The 22,515-nt window shown below is 39.6% G+C and overlaps 1 protein-coding gene across 2 annotated transcripts in view; it reads left to right on the top strand.

Annotated features, from left to right (window-relative positions):
- Positions 1-22,515, top strand: part of mybpc2a (myosin binding protein Ca) — a 57,242-nt gene that overhangs the window by 21,327 nt on the left and 13,400 nt on the right. The window contains exons 3-21 of one of the 2 annotated variants that reach the window (XM_017710368.2): positions 880-894; positions 1,453-1,536; positions 2,887-3,035; positions 3,840-3,957; positions 4,618-4,666; positions 6,039-6,095; positions 6,629-6,801; positions 7,587-7,719; positions 8,047-8,171; positions 9,276-9,381; positions 9,882-10,042; positions 11,645-11,810; positions 12,338-12,444; positions 14,110-14,139; positions 14,295-14,437; positions 15,954-16,113; positions 18,077-18,181; positions 18,722-18,910; positions 19,057-19,191. In XM_017710368.2, the coding sequence (XP_017565857.1) occupies positions 880-894; positions 1,453-1,536; positions 2,887-3,035; positions 3,840-3,957; positions 4,618-4,666; positions 6,039-6,095; positions 6,629-6,801; positions 7,587-7,719; positions 8,047-8,171; positions 9,276-9,381; positions 9,882-10,042; positions 11,645-11,810; positions 12,338-12,444; positions 14,110-14,139; positions 14,295-14,437; positions 15,954-16,113; positions 18,077-18,181; positions 18,722-18,910; positions 19,057-19,191 (2,205 nt within the window). The remainder of the gene's footprint in view (positions 1-879; positions 895-1,452; positions 1,537-2,886; positions 3,036-3,839; positions 3,958-4,617; positions 4,667-6,038; positions 6,096-6,628; positions 6,802-7,586; positions 7,720-8,046; positions 8,172-9,275; positions 9,382-9,881; positions 10,043-11,644; positions 11,811-12,337; positions 12,445-14,109; positions 14,140-14,294; positions 14,438-15,953; positions 16,114-18,076; positions 18,182-18,721; positions 18,911-19,056; positions 19,192-22,515) is intronic. The other variant, XM_017710369.2, reaches the window with a different exon arrangement.

The raw sequence follows: 22,515 nt of genomic DNA, 5'->3' as shown, positions 1-22,515 counted from the left end.
CATCTATATGGACTCCTTGTTGACAAATCACATTAACCTTGGCCCATAAAGCCAAGAGCACTGGAGTGTTCAGAGGTTTTATGAAAGTGCATGATACCACTTGATATCTGCTGTCTATTGCTGACGTAGCCAGTGGGTGTGCATTTCATAAAAACAGGCGTTTATCATTGGACTGTCGGTTAAAGCAATGGTTCCCCGAAAAACTGCCAAGACCTTTTTGGTGTCTGATGTTTGTTTCTTTTTTGTGCTACAGAAACAAGCTTGTAATGTAATGGAAGTGTATGTGACCCAAAGAAGATTTGGAGTGTTATAGACTTCCATTACTTACTAGCTAAATTAGCACTGTAGCTACAGCGCAAAACTAAAGAAAGCAACATGCCTTGGCTGATCGACAACATTCGGGGTAAAGGGGAAACTGTGTAAATTGAACTTTTCAGTGAATCCTTGCTTTAATGCACCACTGAGCAGCCTGCATTCGTCTCCAGAGCTCATGTGGAGGGAATGCAAAATTAATTTTACACGAAAAGCCACTGCAACCAAACACGTAACCCAAACCCATAACTGAGAAGTAACATCCAGATGGTTACACTCTGGTAACCATTGTAGAATCACACAGAGATCCTCTTGCCTGTGCTTACTCCATGAAGAAAGGCAAAAAGATCTATTTGTATACACTGTGTTGAATTTTGAGTCAATTAGTTATAATAATTTACTGATGTGCATTTGTCTTCTTTCTGAAATATTAGTAAGACAGGAAGAATAAGTGTGTGTGTGTGTAACTCCGGTAGGTCAGATGTTCAGAAGGCTCTATTATCTTTGTCTAACTTAATTAGATCCTAATGTATTCCCTCACTCTCTCTCTCTTTCTCTCTGATCCAGAGTTGCCTGAGGATGGTAAGACACACAAAACCCTTAGCATGTATTTGTCTAGGACATATACATGGCAAATATCGTATTCTTTAGGAAAAGAGTGCAAGTGTCTTTCACATCCTAGGGCGCAACCAGAGGATACGGAAAAGGGAGAAATTTAAAAGATAAAAGCTGAATGCTTGAGGCTATGTTCGTATCATGCCAGAGGACATGGAGTTGTGCAGACCTATACAGATCCTATTTGAGCTTATTTTTCATTTCCATATAAAATGTCTGCCTTTCATTAAGCATTTATTTTTTGAATCTTCAAGATTCATCAGGCCCTTGGTGGTCAGATTCCTTCTTTTCGCGTATGGTGCACATGAATCATAAATCAGTGTCGTGTCACTATACCATTATCTCGGATATGACACATTTTTACTTATTTACTTATTTCTTTTAAAATCATTTATAAAGGACGCTCTATAACATGGTGGGAAAGCACTTTCTCTTCAGATGAGCATAGTGTGCCTGTTTTGTCACTTTAATGCTGTGTGATGGTTGATGTGACTCTCATATGACCTCTGTGCTCCTCCCCTTCAGAGCCTGTACCAGGGGAGGAGCCTCAACCGGCGCAGATTACTGGCCTTTTTGTGGAGAGACCCCAGAGCGCAACAGCAATCAAAGGTCAGAGATCACCTGCTGTATGTTTCCCAGCAGTAACATAGCTGGTTCAGTTCACAAAGGGCTTGGTGGTCAGCAGATGAAATATAGTAAAAAGTACAGTTTGCTGAAAAAATAGCATTTACACAAATTTGCATTCAGGCAAGATGTTTGCCCTCAAACTTTTCTTTAGAGAAGTCTAATGTGATGTGTCTGTTCTGAGCAAATAGCCAAAATGTTACCATACAAATGCAAAACCAAAACTTCTCTCAGTCCTCTGAAGCCACAACCAGACCTTCATCAGGGTTGCCCAGACTTGTCGATATGGTTTGGAATACAATATGATTTACTGTTAGCAATAAAACTGAACAAAACCTTACCACTTAGCTGAACACTTCAGGCAGTCATTTTAGACAGCATGTTCTTTATTTACATTGTATTGTATGTACTGTATTTACATTGAGTGGGGAAAAAAAGTTCACAGTAAGTCATGCTGTGTCCTAAAACACATTGACCAGTCTGTGTGACTTTAATTAAGTTCTGCGTACAGTTGGGGCAGATTAGGAGATATTTCAGGGATGTATTTTTATAGAAACTATACGGGGTTCTGTTGGATTCTAGTGCTTGTTAGTAACATTGGCTACGCAACTCTGATTCTAAATTAAAGAAGCAAAAATTGGACTCCTGGCTGATTGTCTATGTCTGAGGTAAATGGAAAATTGTGTGTATTTGATTTTTTTTTACCAAACTCTTTCTTTGAAACTTTGTACTGTTCAGCCCCTTTAATGTGATTATTAGAAACATCTACTTTTTGCTTCCACTCACCATCCACTTCATGAGGTCCAGCTACAATTTAGATCCATTATATAGATGCATATGCACAATTTATTATCCCAACCATCACTGATCAGATTCTGACCATGGGGATGTTGTTGGGGTACTGTTGGACAATGGTTCATTCTCAGCAGAGCAGTGACGCTGACATGGTAGTGTGTGTGATGGTGATACAAGTGTTTCACAGAGCTATTGCTGGAGTTTTTACACAAGTCATTGTCAGGGCAGTACTGAGAGTGGGCCACTGTCCAAAAATATCCAGCTAGGAGTAGCTCTGTGGACAGAAACTGACCACTGAAGAAGGATTAGAGGATGGCTGACAAAAAGTGTGCATCAGCAGGTGGGCTACAATCTCTAACTGTACACTAGCAAAGTGGAGCTAAAAGAGAGGAGTTTCTAATAAAGTTGATGGTGAGTTGCTGTAAATGCCTGTATTGTTAGATTGTTGTTTACTGTGTGACAAAAAAGTGGTAGAAATACAAGAAAATAGAATCCACCTGAATGTTGTTTGTATTTCTAATCACTTTCTGTTGGCAACAGGGAAAGACATAACATTTGTGGCTAAAGTGGACTCATCGACCCTGCTGAGGAAGCCAGTCATGAAGTGGCTGAAGGGAAAGTGGATGGATCTGGGCAGCAAAGCTGGGAAACACCTGAAGTTTAAAGAAACCTATGACAGGAACACCAAGGTGTGTATGCTTGTCGTAAGTGGGTAGGTCTGGTAGTTTAGATGTGTGTTTGAGAATGCGTGACGGTACACCAGAATCAGAATTATAGATGGGCATTTCAGACAAATTTGATATGTTGGACATTGTAGCACGGCATGTGCTACCCTGGGCTCAAGGAGGTAGGATAAGATAAGGCTACAGGTGCCGTTCACCAGACACCGTCAGATACCGTGCATCCACATTGTGCTACTATATTGTATTAAACCCCAACTACTGTAGATGACGTGGCTTAACACTGAGAAACAAAGCTAATTGTCACCTCATCTCAGCTTACTAGCCTAGTCCCATCTTATTTCACTTCATACATTTTAGCTGGAAAACAGCGAGTTTGTGTAGAGTAAGTCAGCTGATCCCAAATGTGACAAATTCAGTAAATGATGTTAAATGCTATGCTCCATTATGTCTCTATGAGTAGAGTGTAAAATGAACTTGAGCCTGATCTATAAGCACTTTTTGGCTATGTTTTTCATGTGCCCTGTGGTGAAGTTTGGATATCTCATGGTTTTTAAATATGATAATGTATAATGTTAGAAAGACGATAATTTACATAAAAATTCACATTTACTCTTAAAGTTTGTCTTGGTGGTTACAGTATACTGTATTCAGCACAGTTTGCGCCTGTAGGTATGTTGCACCATCAGTAAAAGTACAAGGCAATACACACAACTGTGCAAGTAAAGAGTTAAAAGGTGTGTGTGTGTGTGTAAAGGCATGAGCATAGATATATGTGTGGTTTAGCCTAACAGTGTGTCTCTCGTCTCTCAGATATACACCTATGAGATGACCATTGTGAAGGTGGTTGATGGAGATGCAGGAGGTTACCGCTGTGAAGTTACGGCCAAGGATAAGTGTGACAGCTGCACTTTCGATATCACTGTTGAAGGTACGCTGCAATACCGAAAGTCTGTAAAGTCAGTAAATCAGTCTGTTAAGCTCTGTTAGCCTACAGATGAAGTGCTTCTTTATTTTTGCACTAAAGCTCTGAGGGTAATATAACTTACAAGCAGTGAAAGCTGATACTCAACCATTTTTTTCACCTCAATTTTGTTATGGCCAGTTCCTCCTGCTACCATAGGTCTCCCCATATAACACAATGCTTCTAAGCTGAGAAGAGAAAGGCTGGCATGTGCTTTCCTCCAAGAGCCTTGAAGTAGCTCTGTAGCTTTTAAAACTGCCTGTATCATCAGCAGTTCAACACGCTTGGAGGAGAACACTTCCTGCCAGTTCTGTTACATCAACTAACAAACGCCCTCATTGCGCTGAGTGATGGGCGAAGAAGGAGGGCCATGTTACCCACACAGGGAGTGGACTCAATCCTGATGACATGTCTGAGGCTTTCTCCATTGTTTGTTAGCTACATAAGCCTTGAAGCTGCATTGAAAAACTTTAGAAGCAAGTTTCAGACACCAGACATGTCTGGCCTGATGGACTACTCGTGGAGAAATGATGCGAATCATTTTTCACCACACTATTCCTTTAATTAGTTTGTGTTGAGATTCAGCTTCTTGTTTCTTCACTACATCTGCTTGATTTCATCCTTCAGCTGTGGAAGAAGTGCAGCAAACAAATATTCTGGAAGCGTTCAAACGATCGTGAGTTTCTGTGTGTTCCTCCTTAATTAGAAGCTGATGACAAATGTGTTGGTCTCTGTGCATCTCTGTCTGTCTCCTTAGCTGTGTGTCACTGCCTGGCTCTTCACTGTAAGGCCCACAGGAAAGCTAATCTAAAACTGTTGTTACTTATTTAAAACCACGACCAAAGTAGGAGCCAATGTAGTGTCAGAAAAAAAACAAGGGTAGTAAGACTCAGAGTTAACACAGACACTAAAATGGAACCAAAAAAAAAAAATGTAGATTGAATCAAAAATAGAAATTAGTAATCAAGTATATTAAACAAAGTGATGAGAAAAATTGTCAGTTTTTGTGATGAATAAAACATTAGAGCTTAAAACAGTGTTTTTTTTTAGCTTGTTGTGAGGATGGCATTATGAATAGAACATAATTTCACATAATGCACCACGTTTATATAGATTTTTAAATCCAGTGCACAGTAGATATTACATAATACATAAATCTTTTAAATACATACATCATACATGAATTATGGTTTAGGAGTGGTGATGTTTGCTGTGTGTAGTTGGTTATTTCTTTCAGTAAATTTATTCACATTATTGGTGTGAAAGAGCTTGGGGAGCGGCACGTCCACGCAGTGGTTTACGTGTTATTTCAGGTGTGAAAAGCGTGAAGTGCTAAGTTTAGTCACTCTTGGACTTTCTCTGAATCCGCAGAGATGTGTCAGTAGCAACAACTAAGTCTTGAGGATTTACTGTTAATATTGAATCTCAAGTTCAAAACAGTGTGAATTATTATTGTTATTTTTCCTTCTTTAGTGAGGCAGCATATACAGTGACATTTAGTTTAACTGAAGGAGGTTGTTCCAAAATATGCCATTGGTTTGCAACACTGCTGTTCTCTTATAGCGCGTCCACACTCAAAACCTGCTACATTACTGGCTGACTTTTACTAGCAATGTCCGGGTTTGCATCTTTCAGTCTTCTTCCCTCTCTCTGTTTATAACAAGGCTATACATTGATGAGATTTTAATAATTTCCACACTCCTTATATGAGCTCCTGTATGGGGAGAATCAGGTGTATCTCAATAGCGCTGTAGTAAAACTCAGCAGAAACCCAGCTTGTTGGACACTAAATGTTTAATTAAAGCATTTTGCTTTGTTTTAATAAACATATTACTGAATGATGTAAAATTACATTTTATTTACCATTACAAAGTTAGTCTTGCTTCCAAATCTTTGGCTTGCAGTTCTTGTTTATGCCATGTTCCTTCATAACTTTGTTCAGTCTTTCCTTCATAACTTTGTTCTTCACACTTTGTCGCACTACTGCATGTTCAGTATGGTTAAGATGTCTCACTGTAGATACTAATAGCACCTCCTTCTACCTGCAGAGGAGATGCTGGGGAGGATGCTGGTGACCTGGACTTCAGTGGCCTCCTCAAGAAAAGGTCAGATACTTCTTACTCTGCTTGGTGGCTTTGTACTCATTCTGTTTCTGAAGCTTTCTCATGCCATCGTGGGGAGGTTTCCCTTGTCGCTGTTACTTGTGTGTTATTTTCAAAAGTGTCAGTTATGAACAAGTGGTGGGTAAAAATATCCTAAAACCGTCCTCAGGTGTTGTTCTGCAATGAAAGAATGATGCTAGCAGAAGTAGCTACCAAACACCAGCCTGGGTGGGAAATAAAAGTATGAGGTACAACCTCAGTGCATCCAACATTTGTCAGTATAGGAAGTGAAGTTTGTTGGGCTCTGTTCTTCTCTTTGTTGATCCTTGTAGTCTAAATGCTTAAACCAGTGTGGTTCAGTCTCTTCTGAAATGTACTTGAGTAGCTAGATGGATTGTCTTTTGAAAGTCCTCAGAAGAGTACAAATCCACTGAAGTGGTATATGGAACTGAGTCAATTGAACAAGTAACTGGCCTGATCTCTGGTAATAAAAAGCTATTAAAAATGTCACCTGGCCTTTTGTGTGTGTTCATCAGAGAGAGGAAAAAGGAGGAGCCCACGGAGCCTGAAGTGGACGTGTGGGAGATCCTGAAGAATGCCAAGCCATGTGATTACGAGAAGATTGCCTTCCAGTATGGCATTACTGACCTCAGGGGTATGCTGAAGAGGCTGAAGATGATGAGGAAGGTGGAGCCCAAAAAGAGCGATGGTGAGGTTTACAATCACACAAACAAAACCCTGACATCAGTTCTATTTATTACTCTAGTACCACGTACGCCAGTGCAGATGAGGGTTTCCTAGCACCGGCAGTTTGGTTCTGCATCTTGTAAACACAAGCTGCTTCACTAGTTAGTAGCGTTACACAGGACAGATACCAAAAACCGAAAACGTGGCATTATCAGCCATAAATAAACCAAACGATGATTTTGCAAATTGCTGAGCTCTTTCTCGGTTCAGTCATTCTGAATGAAGCAACATGTCAATGTGCAACTTTTAAACTAGTTATAATGTAATGTTTGACACACAAAAGGTAGGGAAGTTAACTGGTTGGTTCAGAGGGCTGTGCGCTTCCTTGGCACCCCTGCCAGCGAGAGCCTTGCCACTTTGTTTTAGCTTATAATTACAATGGGATGTCATTGAGCCGTGAGATTTTATGGAAGAGTCATCCTCTAAAATGTGTTATCGGTTGATCGTCGTATTTTTTTTAAGCTGTAGTTTTCCAAAGTTAACATAATGAGAGCCACCACCTTAAACAACATGGTTTCCCATAAAACAAAGACACACAAAGGTACCTTCTGGCTGAAATGTATTTTCTTACCTGATGATTACAGTTTAAACCTAAGAGTTGGTTTGTACATTTCAGCTCTTTCAGATTTATCTGAATGTGCGGTAACAAAAATAGTTCTAACAGACGAAGGTTGGTGTCTCTCTTTTAATTGCTCTTTTAATCCTGGAGTATTCGTAAGCCTTTCTTTGGTGTTCTCTGTATGTCAGCCTTTATCCGGAAGCTGGAACCTGCATACTCAGTGGAGAAAGGCAAGAAGATTGTAATGTCTGTGGAACTGACAGACGACAATGCGCAGGTCAAATGGCTGAAGAATGGGCAAGAGATCAAACCTTCAGCAAAGTAAGCATGTGTGCTTGTGTATGTACTGCTACGCATGCGCCTCAGTAGGCGACTTGCCTGGGAAACCTACTAATTTAAGGTAAATGCTGAAAGGGTCATCCTAAGAGTGTTCATTCCTCTTAAAACGCCTTCCTTTTTGTTTTTGTGAAAAAATAAATTGTTAGCCTGTTTTTATCATTTTTTTTACCTTTCGTACAGACAAGCAAATTCACCCTCTGCTTGTCCTGGACAAGAGGACAAGCGTTAACATTGAGCCATGTAAACTGGATAGTTTTCTCTCAGGTGAGGGTATGAATGTGTTTTCCTGATTTTGTGCTGTTTTTCCAGGTACTTGTTTGAGAGCATAGGGGGCATCCGCAAACTCATCATCAACAGAAGCACACTGTCTGATGATGCTGCGTATGAATGCGTGGTTGGAGAGGAAAAGTGTTTCACTGAAGTCTTTGTTCAAGGTGAATTGTTATGGTATATTTAGAGCTGCACACATTATACATAACATTTTGGTAGTCGGTATGAATACTAGTGAGATTTGACAGTTACACTGTACTCTGTATGAATTCAATACCACAACAAAAAGAAGAAATTGGCAAAGGATCATTGGCTAAAACACCCAGTTAAAAAGAGCAATGTGAATTGGAACAAGTGGGGCTCAGTTCAGTGATGCAGGCATCTCTGTGATATTGAAGTCAGAACATACGCTGATTAGGAGGTCTGTTTAGCAGCCAAAGCAAGCTTCTGATCTAGACTAATGGGAGTCTCAGGCTGAAGCTATGTGTGATAGTAGAGCTCTTTGTAACTTCATAACACTATGTGATGTGATTGTTTTCCACTGCTTTGGTTTGGAACACTGCATAACACAGTGTGAGCTTGTGCCATTTTGGGGTAGATCTGTTACAGGATTAGATCAAACTTTTTTCCCTTCAATTCCAGCCTTTTCTATTGAAGTGGTCCCATCTCTAATTACAACAATATCTTTACATATGTATCAACCCCAGAGACAGTAACCCTTACACTCACAGCTTCTTAGTTGTAAGCTTCATTCATTTCTTTGATTTCTATCATTAGAATTTGAAAGTTAAACAGCCAAACAGTCTTTCTCACGCAGTTATATACGCATACAAACACTGAGGGAGATGTTCTGCATTGAGCTGAAAGCATGATCTGTAAGGTGAGCTGGAGGAGCAAAAGTATCTTCATGCATGCTTGTTTCTCACATGTGGCGAAATTTTTATTTTTTTATTTTGTCGCATTTTACACATGACAATTTCATGTCAATCAGTAAACCACCCCCACTGTCTGAGCGCATCACTTTTGCTGGTAATTCATGGTTTCTAAGAAAGCTGTATTAGACTACATTTCTCGTATCCTAGCCTTATACGACCCTAAATACCATGAAAAAGCATATTCTATGCAGGTAAACTTGGACTCTGACCTACACAAGCGTCAGTTTTGTCTCAGTAAGATGATGTGATATGGTGCATTATCTCTTGAGTGTGCTGCCCCCTGCAGGTTGAGTAGGAGTTTTTGATACTGATTGTGCTTGTGCGTGTCTGCAGAGCCTCCAGTAACCATCACTAAGCTTCTGGATGACATCCATGTGGTGGTGGGGGAGAGAGTGGAGTTTGAAGTGGAGGTGTCTGAGGAAGGAGCCAATGTCATATGGTGAGACTGTGGATGAAATCAACAAAGAAACTGAACTACTAATGCAATAAAGTTGCAAACAGTAAAAAGTCTATGGGTTTGACATAAACATTACAAAACTTGGATTGTTTACAAGCTATGGAAGCGAGTTTGAGACTTTTTCTTTTAAAATATGAATTTTTGACACAATTACTTTATAGTTATATCTGATGAGTGCTGATAAGTGCTGGTTGCATAACAAGGATAATATCATAAGATACAGAGAGAGAGCAAATATGCTTATTTATATTAAAGGTGTTAAGTAGGCTTCACCAAATGTTTGACTGGCAGAGTATAAAATAGGTATGTAAAAGAAGGAAGACTAGAGGGTTGCAGTGCAGGGAGGTGTCAAGTGCTGCGATTATACTTGTATTCTTCTTTATACTTTGAGTTTGGTTTTCTTGGTCTGAACCAATGCAGAAAATGATAAATTGTTGCATTTTATCTCTGGTTTGCTTCCCTGTGTCTTTTTCACCTTGCAGGATGAAAGACGGCGTGGAGCTGAGTCGGGATGGGAAGTATCGCTTTAAGAAGGATGGAAAAAAACACTGGCTGATCATCAATGAAGCCAGTAAAGAGGATATTGGGACATATTGCGTCTGTACCAATGGTGGGCAGTCGAAGGCAGAGCTGGAAGTGGAAGGTACTTTTTAAAAAGAAGTTTATTTATTTATCTCATGTGGAATAAAACAGAAATGTCTGCAATATAATGTCAAATTATTTGTAGACGTACTACAGGTACTGAACTGTAGTCTAATTTTTCATTGTGTACAACCCTGTTTCCAAAAGCTGGGTCACTGTGCAGAATGTTAACAAAATCAGAATGTAATGCTTTGCAGATCATTTAAGTCCTATATATAACTGAAAATAGTAAAATGACAAAATATCATGTTACTTTTTTCGTGTATGTTACTTTTATTTAAAAAAAGTCAAATATTAAATACAAATAAATTCCCATTTGATTTTTGAATTTGATGCCAGCAACTTGTTTCAAAAAAGTTAGGACGGGGACATGTTTACCACTGTGTTGGATCACCACTTATTTTAACGTAAGCGTAAGGCCTTCCCAGAAAAATATGTCATCTGGATGGCAGCATATGTCCAAAACCTGTAAATATCATTTAGCATAAATGGTGCCGTTGAAGTCACGCCATGTGCAGCCCTGTATCATCACAGATGCTTACATTTGAACAGTGCACTGATATGGCCCTTCTCCTCTTTGGCCCAGAGGACACAGTGAGTTTTGATTTTGTATGACCAAAGGACACCTTTCCACTGTCCCTCAATCCATCATAAAAGAGCTCAGGCCCAGAGAAGGCGGCAGCGTTTCTGGACCCTGTTTATATATGGTTTCTGTTTGCGTGGTCGAGTTTTAACTGTGTTCACTGTGAGTTTTAATTGTGTGTTTTGAATGCAGTGCTTCCTGAGGGCCCAATGATCATGGCCTGTTTTTTTGTCCATGTTCCTTGCATACAGAGATTTCTCCTCATTCTCTGAATCTTTTTAATCCTTAAATTTTTGTTACTTTACATTATTTTTGAAAATTTGCTTGTGCAGTCTTTCACAGAGTGGTGAACCCCTCCTCATCTTTACTTCTGAAAGTCTCACTGGGATGCTCTTTTTATACCCAGTCATGTTACTGACCTGTTTCCAGTCTACCTAATAAGTTGTGAGATTTTTTTTAGCATTGAACAACTTTGCCAGTCTTTTGTTGCCCGTCATTGCATTCTGTTTTTATTTACATGTTGCATAGCGTCACATTTTTTTGGACCCAGGGTTTTAAGTCAAAACCTTTCAATCCCTGATTTACACTTTTGTATTTCGGTATTTTATTTTTACTACAGTTTTTGAATCATCATCTCTTTTCTATCCATTTTATGTCTGTGTGTAATCTCTCTCTCTCTCTCTTTCTCTTTCTCTTTCTCTCTCTCTCTCTCTCTCTTTCTCTCTCTCTCTCTCTCTCTCTCTCTCTCTCCCCCCTCTCTCTCCCCCCCCTCTCTCCCCTTTGATGTCTCTGTCTCCCTTTCTCTTTCTCAGAGTCTTCCTCTTTTATCACACTGTTTTAATTACTTTTTGTACAAATGCTACAGTAACATTACTGCAAGAGCAGCATTGTTGAAATTAAAGTTTTATAGAACAACAGAAAGGTTGGAACCAAGATTATTTGTCACTGACTTCAATTGCAGAAACTTAAATACAGCTGAACTGATACAAACTAATGATACACTCTTTTTTTGTGCCTCAGATAAAGAACTGGAGGTGCTGCAAAGTATAGCGGATCTGACCGTGAAGGCTGCCGAGCAGGCTGTGTTTAAGTGCGAAGTGTCTGATGAAAAAGTAACTGGCAGGTGGTTCAAGGATGGAGTGGAGGTCATTCCTGGCAAGCGCATCAAAATGACACATATCGGCAGGTAGATGCATCAACTCTCAGGGGTCTTGACACATTCACTCATGATCACCCATATGAACAACTGATATATGGCCTTATATGTTCTAGTATTTGACAGAGGTTAATGTAGATGCCATTATTGTGTACATGTGATGTGATTTACTTACGTACATGTGTATGTGTGTGTGTATATACGCATAAACATTTGCAATGCAAATAAGGATAAGTACTGTATTTTGTCTTATAGTAAATATCATACAAATGTCTTATAGTAAATACCATACAAATAAAAAGAAACGGTGTATATCAAATATTATTATCTTGATATTAAGAAGAAACATTCCCTGTTAACCTTCTATTTCTAAGCAAGAGGCTTAGAGTCATGTTTTTATAGTGATTTTTATCCCAGCCTTCAAAAGTTAACGAATTATAATATCATCATCTTTGTCACCATGGAAACGGTCACTTTTAGCTTGATTGCGTTCAGAGGTAACCATGAGGTTGTGTAAATTGCTGTTGCCTTGGTAACGCTTGGTCACGGTCATTCAGGGTCCACAAGCTGACGATTGATGATGTGAAGCCAGAGGATGCAGGAGACTACACGTTCGTCCCTGATGGCTATGCCCTCTCTCTCTCTGCCAAGCTCAATTTCTTAGGTACTGCATACACACATGCACGAGCCCTCATTAGTGTGTATTTGTCTCTTTGTGGGGTTTTTCCTTTGCTTCCGTGTGAGTGTATGTCAGATGAGAGACGACTCACTGTTACTCTGCCTCCTAACCTGTTAGGTCATTGCAAAACTCATCAATTTTTGGCGAAATTTGCCACTTTGAGATCAAAACAGGTCACCTATGAAATGTGCAAATCCAAGGAGAGTCAGACAGATGAAAAGTTCAGTTTACGTTTGCTAGACTACATTTTTCCCACCCGCTCCTATTCTGCCTCCGATAAGATTGGCTCAGACCCTGATATTCTTACCCTGACCATCTCACTCCCAAGGCAATAAGAACCTAGCCAGTCAGAAGCAGAGTAGAGCGGATCTTGGCGAAAGGCCTCAGTATGTATCTCTTCGTTCTCCTGAACATGAGATCTCCTATATCTAGCAGACCAAAATAATCACAAATAATAATCAGAGCCTTATAGGCTCAATATACATGTTGTTTATGGCCCCGCATATTACACAAGGGTCCTGCTTTGCATCAGAGATGAGAGGATGAACTGAAACTATCCATCTGGTCAATTTAAAACAAGACGGTGATAATAGTATTATCTGTAATCTTAAGTATTGTTTGTTCATACGTCATCCTGTTCTGTATAGATCTACTCATTCTTAGGCTGACAGATGGAGCAGAGTGGTTTAAAGGAGGGAGGATAGTAGTGAGAGCACTGAGGTGTCAGGTGTGAATGTGTGGTAATTGCAAATAGTTTACATTGCTCATGGGGTCAGGTAGGAGGACCACTTTGTAGAATTATTCTTAGGGTTCCAGGGAGATCAGGACCGGCTCTGATAACAATGATCAATAATATAAAGTAAAGGTATGGTGGTTGTGTTGGTCAGTATAGCTCGTTTGGCCAGGTGGGTAGTTGGATTAAGCTTGCTAGCCAGCCAGTTTTTCTAAGGTGACACACAAGAGAAATGTAAATCTGAAGCTGGGCCAATGCAGAGTGGTCCACCCGTGTTTTTAGTTTTTTCTCTATCCAGACAATGACAGAGAAGACATTGTTCCAGAAAAGAACGTTGGGCACCATTCACCAGTATCTTGGTGTTTTCTTAAATTTGTCCTTGAGAAAGGTCCTAAGACAAAGTCTACGCCAGATTCATGACTGGTTCTTAAATCCCAAATTAGAACAATTCAGCAGTTTAAGAACACATAATGAATGTGACATAAGACCTTTCTCAAGAACAAATACTAAAAAATAAAAAGCAGAAACATATTGGAGAATGAGGCCCAGTGATCTTACCTGTTGGCATCCCTGACAGAAAATAGGCTGTAATTTAAAACCTTCTCTCAGAACTGCTGTAAAACAATGAGATACTTAATAATCTGAACACAATTGAATTTCTGCAGTTGTCTGATTACTCAGTTGGTCACGTAAACACCAGATAGACCATAGACCATGGTTTCTATACCACTGATAGACCATGGTTTTTAGGGAGAATAAGCAGACTAATGTGATCACAACCACTAAATATTCATTAACCCCTTTGGTCCCAGTGTTTGTTTAGACCCCGCAAAGAGCTAAACAGAGACACACAGTGCTCTTTAACAGTATATGTGGTATTAATTTATCTGTCCTTGATTTCTTTTGATTTCCTACAGAAATCAAGATTGATTATGTTCCTCGTCAGGGTAAGTATATATTTAATGCTTATTTTATCCATTTATTAACGCGCAAGATTAATTAATAGACTGTCACTGTAGTAAGAAAACCACACTCTTCTTATGACAGTGACAGTACATTTATCTTTAACATGATCTCCCACCATCTTCCTCTCCTTTCTTAGACCCCCCTAAAATCCACCTGGACACCACCGGCAGTATGGTCAGCAAAAACACCATTATTGTGGTTGCTGGCAATAAGCTGCGCCTGGATGTGGAGATCACAGGAGAGCCAGCGCCCACTGTCTGTTGGAGGAAAGGGCCTATTGTGAGAAACCCACCATGAAGGAATGGCCTGCACTAACTTAACAGATTTCACTCCGTTTCTTTCGCTTTATCTAAGCATTTTATCAGCCTGCTCTGGTCCAAAGACCAGTACACTGCCTGACAGAAGTTTGTGGAGACTTTTTTTTTAATTGTTCCTGTGAAACAGCTATGCGCTGATTTTTTTTAGTATATTTAGCTGCACCACTTGTGGTGTGAAGAGCGAGTTTTGCCTGAAAACATTTTTCTTATCAGACTATTGTTAAAAGCGCATATTGAAGCTCTTTTAGCCGGAAAGTGGTTTAAACACAAATCGTTTTCTGATGAGTGCTGGCATCACAATAAGGTATTCTCAAAGTAGAGCTTTTGTCAGTTGATCCTCTTCAGTTTTTTTTTGCAAGTTATTGCAATGCCCAAACTTTGGATAAGCAGTGTACAAGGCAGTAGTGGTGCCAGGACTGCTGTTTTGGATGGGCATTACAAATTTACAGGTGAGCTGAATCACACCCCCACAGTTGAGGGGGCCTGTGTGTTAGAATAAACAAAGTATGACCCATAACTGAGGTGATGGCTAAGCATCGTACATGACACTACAGTAGGAAAAAAACTGCAGGAAGAGAAACTGGAGCAGAGGACCAACAAATACCAACTTTAATACCCTGTCAATTTCTTGCTGAATGCTTCTGCTGTTAATGAGCTGGTTAACAACTCTGCACTGTTCAAGTTTGGATATCCACTGCTAGACAGTGACCTGGGCTACTTTCGTGCTTAAAACAACCCTTGTTCATACGTTTCCAATCTGTAAATCCACACAACGGTCCTTCACACATTTATCTTCTAAAACACTAACAGTGTCAGTGCTTGTGCATGACTCATACTTCACATACAAGAGTGATGATTTAGTTCCTCATTTCAGCACTAAAAACTGAAGCTGAATTTTGTAGAGCTGGGCTGACTAAAATGTGGCCTGTGGGGGCGTGTGATTTGCCCTGCCAAAACGTTACCCTGACCCACCCCCTCAGTCAAAAAGAGAACATATTTTTAAATTATATAACAAAATTTATTGTTCTTTGAAAAGTAGGGTTTTAAAGCATGTCACTAACTAAATATAGCATAAGTTTAGAAACTGCATTTAAAAAGCTTGATTTGAAACCTCCTTACACCACGAACATTGCACTTTGGGTGCCCAAGACAAAAAGTTGGGCACTCCTGTTTGAGTTGTGTTGGTGGCTCAGGAGGAAATGACACTCTAGTTATTGGTTAAACTGGGATGTTGATTGGTTGTGGTTAAATATGGGATTTCTAATATGATATAATTAATCTAGTGTATTTTCATTTTCTCCCATCTTTGACTATTTATTTAAAAGATTTATTAACCCATGAATTTGCTCATAAACTAAATCTGAACTGTCATTTTGGGCTGTCCAGTGGTAAAAGTAGGCAGTCATAATTGTGATTAGTACAAGTTATTGTGTCTGAGCCGTGTTGAAATGGCCATCGTGTGTGTGTGATGTGGGCAGGAACTCAGTAGCGCTGAGGGGCGGGTGCGGGTGGAGAGCAGGAAGAACCTGAGCAGCTTTGTGATAGAGGGAGCAGAGAGAGGAGATGAAGGCCTTTACTGCATCACTGTCACCAACCCTGCGGGAGAGGACAAGGCTGACCTAAACATCAGGGTTGTGGGTAAGGAACTGTCTTCATTGTTAACTTAAAGGTACAGTTCAGCAAAAAATCTGATTCACATGCCCCCCCCATTACCCCAAATGTAGTCAGCCAACCAAGACGTGTTTGATATCTGAAGTTTGCTTAGTTTTACACTGGTATTATGAGGCTAAGATAAGGCTTATACGCCACCAGTTAACACTGTACAAACTGTGTTCAGTAATTCCTAACAAGGCTTGCTTATGTGGTTTCTGACACTGTATGACTGTCATCTATAAATATGGAAGAATAGACAGAATTCAGCCCTCAAGAAGGCTGCTACTACTGTTTTTAGCTATGCAGGTTAAGCTTGGATGATAATGTAAATTTAGACAAGTTCACTTACAAAGTACATTACAGACATTGCATTTTGCCTGATAATAATATAATTACCACACTATTACTATCTGGGCTATGTTCTGATGTTACTATATTTCACGATTGGCCCCTCCCAGTCCTGTCCATGTGTTAGTGTTTTGGTTTAGCCCATGTGCGTTTTTGTTTTTCTAGTCCGGCCCCCTCGTTTCAAGTCTCCGCCCATCATTGTTTTCACCTGTCCCTCGTTACCCTGTGTTATTTAAGCCCTGTGTTTGCCGGTCTTTGTTTGATGTATCGCTCTTTGTCTAATGTGTTGGTCTTTGTTTGAACTGTTTGCTTGTTTGTGCTACTCGTCATGTCTGCACCTGGCTCTGTTCGTGTTGGCTCAATGACCTTGGACCATTATGACCCTGATTTTGGATTTGCCCTCAATAAAATTCGCTTACCTCCGCACATGCGTCCGCTACCTCGCTCACCGTTACACTGTATTATAACAAATTATAATATATTAACTATAATATGCACAGATGGCATGTAACTTGGTTAACATCCACAAGTTCTAGTGTTCGTTTTGTTGGAAATCAAGCCGGCATGTTGGTGGGTAGGGAGGAAATGATACTTAACAAATATCTCAGTTACAGTTGTTGGTTAAACTGGGACTGTGATTGGTCATTGTTAAAGATCGGGGCAGTCAAGGGCTGGAGGTTAGGGAACCAGCCTCGAGAAGGTTGCCGGTTCGATCCCCAGAGGCGTCAGCACATGACTGAGGTGTCCTTGAGCAAGACACCTAACCTCCAACTGCTCCCCAGGTGCCGCAGATTGGGCTGCCCACCGCTCCGGGCAAGTGTGCTCAAAGCCCCCTAGTGTGTGTGTGCTTACTAGAGTGTATGTGGTGTTTCAGTTCACGGATGGGTTAAATGCGGAGGTGAAATTTCCCCGTTGTGGGACTAATAAGGGTCTCTTAATCTAATTAATCTTATCTAAAGATGGAGTTTCTAATATGATGGTTATCTGTAAATATGGAGGTACAGACAAAATAAAGCAGAAGAAGGTTGCTGCTGCTTTTTTTAGCTGTGCAGTGTTTATTACCCCTCTTCTGATCTCCTGTTATTGCAGTTTCATTTTTTTCATTTGCATGTTCCCCAGCATTCTTTCCCAGACCGAGAGTGTACATTTATAATCTTTCAAAGTGTTGATTAACTTCCAAGTGTAGTTAATCAGCTGGTGACGTTCTGTGTAGTCTTTTCTATTGTATACATTTTTAAAGTGGCCATAGATTAGAATGATTCTACCAAAGCAATGGCTAAATGAAGGCAAAGCAATGAGGTAAAATCTTGTGGCACATGAAAGAGAATGAAGAAGTAATAATTACTGAAATATCATCATGAAAATTATCATGATATCTGATAATGTCAGTTTTCAGCCCCAAAGCTGGAAAGTTTTTATCTTCCACTGTCTTTGTTTCTGCAATGTAAAACTAAAGAAGCAAACTACAGACACTAACCCTGGGTGATTGACCCTACCTTGTCCTCTTTCTCTATCTTTCACTCACTTTCTTAGTATATATTTCCTTTAGTTCTTACATTTAGGTCTTCTCTTCTCCCCTCCTGCGTTGTGTTGTGTGTAGACGTCCCAGATGCCCCAGAAAATGTCCGATGCACTGGAGTTGGAGAGGATACAGCCTCTATGCTCTGGGATCCACCCAAATTTGATGGTGGAGCCCCAATCAAAGGCAAGCATCTTCACCTGACAGACCAAACCCTAGAAGAGAAGATAAAGATCAGAGCTCCTACTGTTGTAATCTAATTATCAGAATTCTTAGAGATGATGTTTTAAGCCTCAGAGAGGAAAGACAGATTTCAGTTTAAATTGAACAGATTTGTAGATACACTACCATTCGAAAGTTTGGAATCACTTGTATTGTTAGTAAACAATAACACACATACCTTAGATTGGAATATTAAAAACCAGACACCAAAACATGCAGCTAGTATGTTGGGAAGAGCAAGAAGTTATGAAGTAGAAAAAAAATAGCAAAGGTTATTTAATAATTACCTGTAATGATTTATATGTAATGATCTATAAGTATTTATAATGGAATCATCTCCATTCATCATCAACATTTCTAATCCTTATTTTTTCAGCTTTCTGAAAAAAGCTGAGTTTTTGTGTTATTGAAAACAATGATCCCACACTTAATATGTAATAAAATAGATTTTATTTATTAGTTAAGAATCTGGTTTTAGTACAAGCTTTTTGAACTTGTTTCCAGGGTATCTGATGGAGAGGAAGAAGAAGGGCTCATCGAGATGGACTAAGCTTAACTTCGACATCTATGAGTCGACCGTGTACGAGGCAAAGAAGATGATTGAGGGCGTGTTCTATGAGATGAGGGTGTTTGCTGTTAATGGCATCGGTGTCTCCCAGCCCAGTGCCACCTCTAAACCCTTCATGCCTATTGGTGCGTAGAGTGTTTTAGCTCTACAGCAATTTTTTGTGTTTTTTATACTTTAGACAGGTTTTATTAGAGAAACCCTTATTCTCCCATAAGCCTGCTTAATAAGTGCACTTCTTTTTCTCTTTTTCTCCATCTCCTGTCACTTATAGCCCCGACCAGTGAGCCGACCAGGCTGGTGGTGGATGATGTCACGGATAACACGTGTGCCCTGAAGTGGCTCCCCCCAGACAGGGTTGGTGCAGGTGGGGTGGATGGATACATCATTGAGTACTGCCTTGAAGGAGGTGAGAACCAGGAGTTTGGGTGGGTCACAGATTTGATGTCTAAGTGGAAAAGGATGTGGTCAGTGTGAATGCTAATGAAGTTGATAAATAACAAGGTTTTTTATTAGAACATTTAAGTTAAGAGGCAGGAGATTAAATGTTGAGTCAGAGTTTGTTAGAGTTTGTATTAAAAGCATCAGTAACAAGTAGGGATGCACAATGATATTGGATTTTTATCAGTGTTAGCAGTTAATTGCTTAAGAAAGTTATCAGCGTCAGAGACAGATGTTGACTGATATTTCAAGCAGATAATTTAATACCAGTGGTAGGTAGGTGATTGTGTGTATTTAATTCATTTTTCCACATTTGTAACACTTTAAAAAGAAGTGTAATCCTAGTCCAGGTAGATTTAGCCCCAATTTCTGCATTTTGTAAATGTTCATGTTTCACCATGAGCAGATATGTGCATGAAAAATATTGGACATGGATATAAATATGCTGAAATTGCTATGTAACTAGCCATTTGTAACATTTATAGTTACGTGCATTTGTGTATGATTTTCTTGTTTTGTCCGATGTAACTGGAAATTACAATTTACATCATCTATAAACTTTGTAATACAACCCCAATTCCAATGAAGTTGGGACGTTGTGTAAAACATAAATAAAAACAGAATATGATGATTTGCAAATCCTTTTCAACCTATATTCAATTGAATACACTACAAAGACAAGATATTTAATGTTCAAACTGATAAACTTTATTGTTTTTTGCAAATATTCACTCATTTTGAATTTGATGCCTGCAACACGTTCCAAAGAAGTTGGGACAGGGCAACAAAAGACTGGGAAAGTTGAGGAATGTCCAACAGTTTAAGAACGTTTCTCAATGTGCAATTGCAAGGAATTTAGGGATTTCATCATCTACAGTCCATAATATCATCAAAAGATTCCGAGAATCTGGAGAAATCTCTTCAAGTAAGCGGCAAGGCAGAAAACCAACATTGAATGCCCGTGACCTTCGATCTCTCAGGCAGCACTGTGTTAAAAACCGACATCATTCTGTAACGGATATTCCCACATGGGCTCAGGAATTCTTCAGAAAACCACTGTCAGTGAACACAGTTTGTCGCTCCATCTACAAGTGCAAAGTTCAAAAGTCAGCATCTCTGATGGTGTGGGGGTGTGTTAGTGCCCATGGCATGGGTAACTTGCACATCTGTGAAGGCACCATTAATGCTGAAAGGTACATACCGGTTTTGGAGCAACATCTGCTGCCATCCAAGCAACGTCTTTTTCAGGGACGTCCTGCTTATTTCAGCAAGACAATGCCAAGCCAGATTCTGCACGTGTTACAACAGCGTGGCTTCGTGATAAAAGAGTGCGGGTACTAGACTGGCCTGCCTGCAGTCCAGACCTGTCTCCCGTTGAAAATATGTGGTGCATTATGTAGCGCAAAACACGACTCCAGACTGTTGAGCAACTGAAGTTGTACATCAAGCAAGAATGGGAAAGAATTCCACTTACAAAGCTTCAACAATTAGTGTCCTCAGTTCCCAAACGCTTATTGAATGTAACACAGTGGTAAACATGCCCCTGTCCCAGCTTCTTTGGAACATGTTGCAGACATCAAATTCAAAATGAGTGAATATTTGCAAAAAACAATCAAGTTTATCCATTAGAACATTAAATATCTTGTCTTTGTAGTGTATTCAATTGAATATAGGTTGAAAATGATTTGCAAATCATCGTATTCTGCTTTTATTTATGTTTTACACAACGTCCCAACTTCATTGGAATTGGGGTTGTACTACAGTATGTCTGCCCCCCATTTGTCTGTAGTCTACATATTTACACCAGACTTTGTAGCTCTATCAAATACACTTTATAAAAAGATAATGATGTTAACCCTTTACTCAATAAACTCACTGCTATCCTGAACAATACATCACACCCCCTCCACCCCCTACTGGTGGTGCATTCTACTCTGCTGTAGCAAGGAACAGTATTTGTTCACTCTTTTTGTCATTCCTGATTCTGCGCTGCCACTTTGTGTAGTTTGTTTATTTGTTCACTTTGTCTACGCATCACACATTTCCCTAATTGTTTATTGTTTTATTTATTGTTTAGTATATTCTGTTATTTATTTTACAGCAATACTCTGTGTCTGTTCATCTTGCTCTTATTTTCTTTTTACTGCAACAGAAAATTTCCCTCTGGGATCAATAAAGTGATCTAGCTATCTACCTGCCTCGCTTACATGTACAGGGGCCACTGAGGGGCCCAAAGTTTTTTCACACACTTCTATAACCTAAGAATATCTCAACAAATTTGCACTAAATTCCCTGTAGTTACTGTATATTAAGCATTAGTATGTAATAAGCCTGAGATTTAAAGTAAAAATAGAGCGCAGCATGCAAGAAGCATCTTTTATACAAAAACTTGATGCAGCGTAAACGTTGCACACTGAGCAGGCGTGACTGTAATTGGCTCCAGCTAACTTTGCTATTATTCTAAGTCAGACCAATATATTAGTTAAATCTGCCTTTGTGGATTAATTGTTGACATAGCAGGAGAAAAAGCATGTCAGTATTCAGAAATGAACGCAGTTATCAAACAAATCCACTGGGAATGCACTTTTTGCATCACTTGCAATCATTTTCCTAACATTCAGTCCAATATAATTCTACTGAGAATGTTCAGTTGATTTAATTGATTTAATTAACACCAAAACATGTAAATTTTTTTACCCGGAAGACCATCTGACTGCCTGTCGGCTGCCAAGTAAATTGAATTTGAGACCTCTGATATAGGGACTCATCATTTATCATATATCAAGGATTTTTCATTGACGATTTAAACATCACTACAGATTGGCTGGCACACTATATAGTGCACTGTTTGATTCTGGACATAAGCCTAAGAGTAGACATGCGCCCTCTATCAAATTTATTGTCCGTGAGTGAGAGTGACTGTTTCAGGATTTTAGGACTGTTTTCATGTGATAGGCCTGCTTTTTTTCATATCCTGGTGAATATAGTTACATGTGAATACACAGTGTTTATCAACACTTTGCAGTAGAGGCCATCAGCCTGGTGATGCCCTGATTCTTGAGTAAATCTGCATAGAAACAGTTGCTCTCAGTCTGTGCGTCTTCAGTACCATAACATTTGAGTAATTAGCCTCAGGCCCGTTGAGGTTATAAATAGGAAAGTAGACGTCACTACCATCTCAGGATTTATATGTACAGGAGTGAAATGTCAGTCTTCATTTCTGCTCATTAGCCTCTTGGCTTTTTGTGCATGTGATTTGTTTTTCACATGAGGGTTCTGATGTTGCCCCCTG

The sequence above is a fragment of the Pygocentrus nattereri genome, chromosome 14 (genome assembly GCF_015220715.1).
Source record: "Pygocentrus nattereri isolate fPygNat1 chromosome 14, fPygNat1.pri, whole genome shotgun sequence".
NCBI lineage: Eukaryota > Metazoa > Chordata > Actinopteri > Characiformes > Serrasalmidae > Pygocentrus > Pygocentrus nattereri.
This window is presented reverse-complemented; position numbering and strand designations above follow the sequence as displayed.